At 55.7% G+C, this 9616-nt stretch overlaps 1 protein-coding gene across 1 annotated transcript in view; it reads left to right on the top strand.

Moving 5' to 3' along the window:
* SDK1 (sidekick cell adhesion molecule 1) overlaps positions 1–9616 on the top strand; it is a 707360-nt gene that overhangs the window by 581477 nt on the left and 116267 nt on the right. The window contains exons 29-30 of the mRNA XM_011976935.1: positions 1421–1615; positions 5243–5444. Coding sequence (XP_011832325.1) covers positions 1421–1615; positions 5243–5444 — 397 coding nt within the window. The remainder of the gene's footprint in view (positions 1–1420; positions 1616–5242; positions 5445–9616) is intronic.

The raw sequence follows: 9616 nt of genomic DNA, 5'->3' as shown, positions 1-9616 counted from the left end.
GGCCACTCTGGGGACCTAAGTTCAGGGTCCTGCAGACACCTGGGCCTAGAGGTGGTGGTGTCATGGACAGGGCAGGGCTTGTGTCCCTGTCTGTGTGGTGGTGATGACGATGCTGACAGTGATCGGTGATGCCTGAGGCCTGATGCAAGGATGCACTTGAAGTCTGACCTCTGTGTAATTGTCCTCCCACCTCCCAGATAGCGGGCTGGGGAGGGACTCGTTAAACCTCTGGATGAGTGACAAGGCGCAGGAGCTGGCAGCATGCCTGTGAGCTCGGTCGTCCATGAGCCAGAGACCCGAGAGCAGGAAGAGCAGAGAGAGGGAGGGGTTCACCCGGAACAGAGGCTGAAGGCGGGGGGCAGGCAGCGTGGGGTCGCTCGGCAGCTCCTCCCCACAGAGGGTGAGCCCCCAATGCAGAGGCCACTCCACGAAGAGGCAGCACTGGTGAGGCCAGGGTGCGACTCTTCCGCCTATGCATCCTCCCTTGTTTAACACCAATGATTATTAATTTTTTTTGGAAGCCACAGCGCCCCATTATTTCTGGCTTCAATCAGCACAGGAGCTCAGCCGCCGGACCACACGTTGTCTCTGAGCCAGGCAGGGTGCAGACTGAAGCTGCAGAGTTGACAAGGCTCCTCCAGACGCCAGCGGGGGAGGCCTGGGGTGGCCAGTGGAGAGGGGTGGTCGTTAATAAGGAACAGCTGCTCAGCCCCAAGCCCCTCCCAGTTGAGGAACTTAGCAAGCCAGGAACCGTCCCTCAACTAGGAAGCACAGGGGGGTTCTGTAAGCAGAGCTGCCCTGGTGGAGCTGCTCAGGAGGGGTGGGACCACAGAAGGGGCTGGATGGATGTTGCCGGGGTCCCTGGATGGATGTTGCCGGGGTCCCTGGAGGGAGCTGGGGGTCAGAGGTGCAGGCAGACAGGGAAGACGAAGGAGGGAAGGAGGAATGGCAGCTGTGGAGCTGCTGTCCTGCCTGGGCAGGTCATGCTGCCATTGGCAAGAATTAAAGGACTTCCTCAGAGAAGGAGTGGGAGAGCCAGACTGTAGGAGGGAGGGAGAGGCAGAGACTGAAAAGGCACAGCCCTCTGCAGCCCCATGGGGAGCAGGGTGGGACCGGGTCCCTGTGGCATGCTCGCCGTGTGCCAGCGTCCTCAGGAAAGATGAACCAATGTTCACACCTTGTTCCGGTGAAGGATGGAGCAGGAAACAAGCTCACAGGGAAATCCACGTGGAACCCCACCATTCATCACAGCCCCAAGACCACCCTTCAGTGCACAGGCAGTGACCTCCAGGAATGGGGAAGAGACAGATGGCCTTGCCGGGGTTTCTACTCCAGAGGTCAGCACAGGGTGTGGGCACAGGGCTTCCCTGTGCTGTGGGTGAGTGGCTCAGCAGCTGTCTCCCGTGTCGCCTGCCTGCAGGGTACCAGATTGCCTACCGCCTGGCCAGCAGCAGCCCCCACACCTTCACCACCGTGGAGGTCGGCGCCACAGTGAGGCAGTTCACAGCCACCGACCTGGCCCCGGAGTCCGCATACATCTTCAGGCTGTCCGCCAAGACGAGGCAGGGCTGGGGGGAGCCACTGGAGGCCACAGTCATCACCACTGAGAAGAGAGGTAAGACCTTGGGGGACCCAGGGGTACTGCAGACGTGGCGGGCACCGCTTCCTCAGTCAGGCCTTCTGGAGTCTGTGGGGTACCTGGGAGGCTTCGGCCTTCCCTTCGTAGAAAGAGAAGGGATGTGAGCATTTACAAAGCACCCACTGAGCTGATACGGAGCCGGGCACACTATCAAACAGCATTGCATTCACACGTTCAGCCTCACACCTGCTCTCTCAGACATGTGAGCATTGCATTCACATGTTCAACCTCACACCTGCTCTCTCAGACACATGAGCATTCATTCACACCTTCAGCCTCACACCTGCTCTCTCAGACACGTGAGCATTGCATTCACACCTTCAGCTTCACACCCGCTCTCTCAGACACGTGAGCATTGCATTCACACCTTCTGCCTCACATCTGCTCTCAGACACGTGAGCATTGCATTCACACTTTCAGCCTCATACCTGCTCTCTCAGACACGTGAGCATTCATTCATACCTTCAGCCTCACACCTGCTCTCTCAGACACGTGAGCATTGCATTCACACCTTCAGCTTCACACCTGCTCTCTCAGACACGTGAGCATTGCATTCACACCTTCTGCCTCACATCTGCTCTCTCAGACACGTGAGCATTCATTCACACCTTCAGCCTCACACTGCTCTCTCAGACACGTGAGCATTCATTCACACCTTCAGCCTCACACTGCTCTCTCAGACACGTGAGCATTCATTCATACCTTCAGCCTCACACCTGCTCTCTCAGACATGTGAGCATTGCATTCACACCTTCAGCTTCACACCTGCTCTCTCAGACACGTGAGCATTGCGTTCACACCTTCTCCCTCACACCTGCTCTCTCAGACACGTGAGCATTCATTCACACCTTCAGCCTCACACCTCTCTCAGACACGTGAGCATTCATTCACACCTTCAGCCTCACACCTGCTCTCTCAGACATGTGAGCATTCATTCACACCTTCAACCTCACACCTGCTCTCTCAGACACGTGAGCATTCATTCACATCTTCAGCCTCACACCTGCTGTCTCAGACACGTGAGCATTCATTCACACCTTCAGCCTCACATCTGCTCTCTCAGACATGTGAGGCAGTCTCGGGTTTAAGGAGAGCAACATTGCTCACAGAGTCTGAGTACCTGGGGCAAGGCTGCAGAGTCACCACATTTGAGGGTGAGCTCCCTGAAGGCAGCCCCCAGTCTCTGATGTTAAACCCATGTCCTCTGCTTAGCAGGTGTTCAGTAAGTAAGTTTTCCAAATAGCTGACTTCCTGATGAGAACTGCTGGGGCGAGCAGGGCCCTGCTTCACACACGGGGGCAGGTGCTCTGTGCATTGCACTTGGCCTATCCTCCCTGCAGCCCACGGAGCAGTATGTCATTAACTCCGATTTTTACCAAAGACGAGACGGAGGAAATTGAGAGAGTTTTATTAATTTGCCCAGACACACAACTGCGGAGCTGAGATTTGGATCCGCCCCAACACCGTGAGGCCAACTCTTCCCATGAGTCTATAGCGGGCGCTCTTCTCAGTGGGCTCTGTGCACGTCCTTGGGCCTTTCAGTGCCCAGGGTTGGTGCCACAGGACCCTCACCTCAGCAGCCCCGGCTCCCACTCCAGGTCCTGACATCGCGGCCAGACCCAGGGACCTTGTGGGAATGAGGACAGGAGGGAGCTTCCAGGCACTGCTGCAGGGACACTTGGAGCACATGGCTCTGGCCAGGCTCCTATTTTTTTTTTTTTTTTTGAAACAAGGTCTTGCCCTGTTGCCCAGGCTGGAGTGCAGTGATGTGATCATAGGTCACCGCAGCCTGGAATGCCTGGGCTCAAGCCGTGCTCCCACCTCTGCCTCCCCAGTAGCTGGGACTACAGGCACACACCACCCAGCTAATTATGTTCTGAAGAGACAGAGTCTTACCATGATACCCATCTTGGCCACCCAAAGTGCTGGGGTTACAGGCATGAGCCACCGTATCCAGCTAATTATTTTAATTTTTGTAGAGATGGGAGTCTTACTATGTTGCCCAGGCTGGTCTCCAGCTCCTGGGCTCAAGCGATCCTCCCACCTCAGCCTCTCAAAGCTCTGGGGTTGCAGGTGTGAGCCCCTGCCTTTTGTCTTCCCATAGCATTCAATGAAAACACATCCCCTCCATCACCAGTACCACTATCATTATTATTAATGTTATTAGCTGGAGAGACAAAAGCACTCAGTCACCACAGACACCCGAGGTGCTTCTGCAATTAAAGCACATGGAAGAGGTGCCCTGTGAAACGGGCACCCCCATTGCCCTGCTGCCACCCCAGGTATCAGCACTCAAGGCTTCTCAGGAAGATGGTAATGGCTCTCTCAAGCAAACATTTTGACTTCATTCTCTAATGTATTCGTGTGGTTTTATGGTTCATTTATCTTAAGCATTGACTGTGCCCCTCCCACGAGCCAGGCACGTGTGCAGGTGCATCACAGACACGGTCTCACAGCAGGTCCCCTTATTTCCCCGTGTCCTGCCTCACAGTCCCGCCCCGCGGTCCTGCCCCACTGTCCCACCCCACACTATGCCACCTGATAATCGGGCCCAGAGATTTCGGAGATTTCTCCCCTCCTCCATCCTCGTGGCTCAGGGAGAGGGAATCCAAGAGGCTTGCTAGTTACCACTAAGTCCAAGAGAGCCTTTGAAATGGGGTACTCTGGGCCACCTTGTGTGCTTACAGAGGCAAGTGCTGATGAAGTGAGACTGGAGCCCTCCTCCCACACCCGCCACTGCAGGCCAACAATCAATCGCCACTTTACACATGCCACGCATTCTAATCAAAATCAATAATCTTCATGATAAACAATTAAACAATTATTCCTCCCGCTGCGGGGCTTCTCTGCTGAAATCGATGGGGTGCGGAGGCACAGCAGTGGCAGACGATGGGCACTCCAGGCTGGGCCTGGCCCCGGGCGCCCCACGTCCCCCATCCAAGCTACTGCAGACACCAGAGGCAGTGACAGCCCAGAGGTGTCCTCACCTACAGCAGCACGGAGTAGACGCCATAGATGCTTTAGGCCCTGGGTGACTGCAAGAAGGAGGGAATTCAGCTTTAAAGGTGGACTGAGCCCAACATCAGAAAAAGAGAGACCAAAGGCACCACAGGGCTTGGAGCAGCCCCCAAGACCCTGGGACCCCAGCAGTCATCACAGACACAGTGCCTGGTGGTCTGGCAGCCTAGGGACCCCTATGTGGCTTTGTTCCTGTCTGTTGGTCTCTACGAGTAGTGCATCCAAAGTCAGCCTTAAGACAGCTGCTTGGCTGGGTATGGTGTTTCATGCCTATAATCCCAGCACCTTGGGAGGCCAAGGCGGGCGGATCACCAGGTCAAGAGGTTAAGACCATCCTGGCCAACATGGTGAAACCCTGTCTCTACTAAAAATACAAAAATTAGCTGGGTGTGGTGGCACATGCTAGTAGTCCCAGCTACTCAGGAGGCTGAGGCAGGAGAATCCCTTGAACCCGGGAGGCAGAGATTGCAGTGAGCTGAGATCACACCACTGCACTCCAGCCTGGCAACAGAGCGATCTCCTGGGGATCCTCCTTGGGAAGGGCAGCCTCTCACATGTCCCTGGTCTGTCCTCATTTGGTTGCAGAGCGGCCGGCACCCCCCAGAGACCTCCTGGTACCCCAGGCAGAAGTGACCGCACGCAGCCTCCGGCTCCAGTGGGTCCCGGGCAGCGATGGGGCCTCCCCTATCCGGTACTTCACCGTGCAGGTGCGAGAGCTGCCCCGGGGCGAGTGGCAGACCTACTCCTCATCCATCAGCCACGAGGCCACAGCCTGCATCGTTGACAGGTACTAAGACAGCAGGAGGACCGCCCCCCCAAGGAATGGTGCCCCGGCCGCCTCCAGCCAGCTCCTGTCCAGATAGTGGGGAGTCTGTGTGGGCCAAGCAGGCGCACCCCTGAGAGCACCGGCCCCCTTTCTTTTTGACACTCCCCATGCTGGGAATCCCAGAACTCCTGGATCCTGGAGCCACCTCCAAGGGTCCACCCCCAGCCCCTTCCTGGAGTCTGATCTTCAGGAAGTTCAAACTTCCTGGGCTGGTTTGAACACCCCAGGACCCAGGGATTGGCGAAGCAGGGGGGTGGGCTAGACGTGTGGGCTGGAGTCCTAGCCCCTCCCAAGGCTGGCAATGGGGAGGGGACCATGTGGAGGAGGGCTGGGCTGGCCTCAGGTGTCCAGAGCTGGAGGGACATTGCGTCCCCTTGCGTTCTCGAAAGCAGCAGGGAGATGGATGGCACCACGAGTGCTGTGCTTCCTTAGTGATGGCTGATGGGGAGACGGGAGGGCATGCCTGGGACAAGACAAGAATCCATCCACTCAGTTATTTACTGGACCTGTGGGCTCAGCGTGGGAGAGGGTTGCACTGACAATAGCAGCGGTGTCCTGTGGGTCCTCCAGGGTCCTCACGACTGCGGTTACAGACTCACCCACTCTTTACAGACGAGGAAACTGCCACAGTCACACAGATGGGCATCCTAGGGCTTGGAAGCCACCCCAGGAGTCCCGCACCCTCACCATGTGTCCTGCCTGGGCCCTCCTGCGGCCTGTCAGGTTTGCAGGCCCTGCCCGGGCAGGGCCACCTGGGACACCTGCCTTGTGCTTCTCATCGGCCCAGAGTTTGGTCCCTTGTTGCTGAGCTCACACTCCAGGCTGTGGAGTGGGGCTCTTAGAGTGAGTCACTCCGTGTCCAAGGGCTCTGGAGCCTGCACCAATGCCTAAGAGGGTGGAGGGGACGAGACGGTCGTCTCCAGGCTGGCTGAGCTTCCTCTGTCTCTCAGATGGTCACATAGGTCAGCTCTGCGTCCCTACAGTCACCCAGTGAGGGGAGACCATGATCCCGCTTTACAGAGGAAGACCACAACCAGAAAAGTCAGTCACCTGCCCATAGCCCCCGCCCAGCCTCCGTGTCGCCCAGCCGCCTTCATCTTGGAGGCTGCCCGTCTCAGCCCTGCCTGGCTGAACCTGAACGTAGGGAGGGAGGCAGGTCCCAGGTGAAGCCCCTGGCAGCTCCTCAGAACACCACCCTTGCCCTACTCTGCCCTGGAGGCAAAGTTCAGACTTTGGAGTGAGGGCTGATTGGAGTGTGGGTGTCACTGGTCCTAGATATAACAACGGGGGTTTCAAAGAGAAGAGAAACATCCAAAACCCCCATCCTTGGCTTGAGGACCAGGCCCATGACGGAGGTGAAGCCCTTGCCCAGGGAGGGGTGGCCCACTGGGCATCTCGGTACAGAGCTGTGAAGCTGGAACTGTGCAGGCTCAGCCTGGCTTCTGTCGCTTGCCATTGAGTGATCTGGGGCAGGTGACGGGTTCTCAGGCATCTTGAGCTCCCTGGCCTTTGAGTTGCGAGGTTTGGAGATGATGATAAGGCCCTCTGGGCGGTCATGGCCATGGATGCCACTGTCGCCTTTGCCACCCCCACACGGTTTCCCCAGGAGGCACAGCTGGGTGTCAAATGCAAATCCTGACCAGAGTCTCTGAGCAGCCCAAGAAGGGTCAGCCAAGCTGCGGGAACCCATGGAACCCATGCTGCTGCTCCCAGGCCCCCATTGGAGACCACAGACCAACAAGGAAGCCAGCGCCCCAGTGCACAGCTCCAGCTCTCTGCGGCCCCAAAGGACCCACCCTGGCGCAGTCACCCTCTCCAATCTCGTGGTCCAAGCAGCCCTCTGCTCTTCTGAAAATCGAGGCGGAATGGTCCCTGCACACAGGGCTTGTTCGCAGCAGGGCCAGAGCCACTGCCTGGTCTCCCCCGTGCAGGGCACAACATCTGGTGAGGTCCGTATGCTGGCAGGTTGGAATTTAGAAAAGTTGTTCCGTCCCCACAGCTGTGGTTATGCCCCTCATGTTAGGAAAACGAGGCTGCAGCAGCTCCAGCTTGATGTCCCCTCTGAGGTGTTTTCCCTGGTGTTCTAGTCACTCAGCTTCCAGACAGTTAAAGCTTTGACAGGACTTCACCACCACCACCACTGCCGCCATCCTCATCGCCATCATCATTGCCGGAATCCCCTCATCCTGTCCAGCACCTGTCATTTTCAACACCACTTCCATCTGTCATTTCATACGATGTTCATAACAACTGTGTGAACACACAGACCAGACTTCTCACTATCCCCATTTTACACACACAGATGTTGAGGCAGAGATATCTTAAGTAACGCATATGCGGGTGCCTCGACATCTGTAAATGGAAAGGATATATCCTGAGGTTTTTGTGGTTGTCACATTCCGGGAGCCAGAGGTCAAGTCTCCATCGACACAATCCATGTCCTGCAGTTAATTTACAAGGGTCTGCAACATCTGAAAACCCAATACGTGTGCATCTGAACACCAAGCTTTCCGGAGTCAGTCTCCCCTTAGTAGCCGCGTGGCCTTGGAAAAGTCCAACCCTTGGCTGCCTGCTAGGACTCTGACTTCTCGTCTGTGAAAGGCAGGGCTGGAGCGGGGATCCTGCTGTTCCCTCCAGCTCTGTGAGTCCAAGGTTTGCCTCATTACTGACCGCCAGCGAACTGGCAGCCAAGAAATAAGGCGATCGGAAGAGTCAGAGTGTCCGCTAGGTTCCTGCCGGCATCTCACTTTCCCTTTGAGCGACAGCAACAGAACTCGAGAGGCACAGTTCTCTTCCCTCCGGAGGAAGGCGCTCCTAGTAGCAGATACCATCCTCCCGGAGCCCTGGAATTCTCCTGGCACAGCCCCGAGGGTCAGGGGAGTGTGGCCGGGTGCGCCCAGCCTTACTTAACAAACTAGACAAGATGCTTAGCTTAATCGGCAGTGTGTTCACAGATATAAATAACCTCATCCTTTGTGTAACCATCTAAAAGAAGGAAAAAAAAACCCAACCACTATTCCTGAAGGCTTCTGAAACCAAAAGACTAATTGTGTGCCTGGGACATCATGCTGGAAAGGAGAGGTCCGTGTTTCAGGACAGACAGTTTAATTTGGTATAGGACAGACCACTGTCAATTTCCTAATGGGCCAGAACTAGGACAAATGCTTCCTCTGCCTATCAATAGAGAACATGTCACAGGAGAATCCCAGGAAGGCAATATTTTGTACACTGCCACAGTGTAATCTCCCTTCCTGTTTAATAATCCTGACAGCTACATTTTACTTTCACCAGTTGTGTGAAATCTGCAAGTATCCAAAAAACATAAAGAGTTTAACTGTCTAAATTTGGTGACCGTGACTACGTGCAGGGAATATGGATCTAGACCCCCAGGGAGAGGGGTTGGGTCTGAGACGTGTTCAGGCGTTGCCAGTGTCTGCTTGATGGTTCAAGTGAGATGGGGTAGCCACCCACAGAAATGCAACAGAAAGGAAGAAGAGGGCTCTGAGCCCAGTGTGACTTGGAGGTTTTGGATGTCACTTTAGGACAGAGCAGTGGCCGTGTGTGCTCAGGGGGTGGCTGTGTGTCCGGTAGTGATGGGCTCAGCTCCTCCTCTGAGCTCTCCCATGGGATGGATCAGGGGGTCCAAACAGAAGACAGAAAGGCCCGGATGGAATGAGCATGGAAAACAGCAGGGATTCAATGAATGTCAGCACAACGGCCCTAGCTCCATTCGGGTGACTTACTTACTTCCTTCCTTCCTTCCTTCCTTCCTTCCTTCCTTCCTTCCTTCCTTCCTTCCTTCCTTTTTCTTTTTTCTTTTTCCATATAATGTAATTTTTAAAAATACCATTATTTAAGAATCAGATGAACCGAGTGTGGTGGCTCATGCCTGTAATCCCTGCACTTTAGGAGGCTGAGGCAGGAGGATGGATCACCTGAGGTCAGGAGTTTGAGCCCAGCCTGGCTAACATGGTGAAACCCCGTCTCTCTACTAAAAATACAAAAATTAGCCAGACGTGGTGGTGGGCGCCTGTAACCCCAGCTACTCAGGAGGCTGAGACAGGAGAATTGCTCGAACCTGGGCAGCGGAGATTGCAGTGAGCCGAGATCGCGCTACTGCACTCCAGCCGGGG

The sequence above is a fragment of the Mandrillus leucophaeus genome, unplaced genomic scaffold (genome assembly GCF_000951045.1).
Source record: "Mandrillus leucophaeus isolate KB7577 unplaced genomic scaffold, Mleu.le_1.0 Scaffold171, whole genome shotgun sequence".
NCBI classification, from domain to species: domain Eukaryota; kingdom Metazoa; phylum Chordata; class Mammalia; order Primates; family Cercopithecidae; genus Mandrillus; species Mandrillus leucophaeus.
The sequence above is the reverse complement of the archived record's forward strand: the minus strand, read 5'-3'. Positions and strand labels throughout refer to the sequence as shown.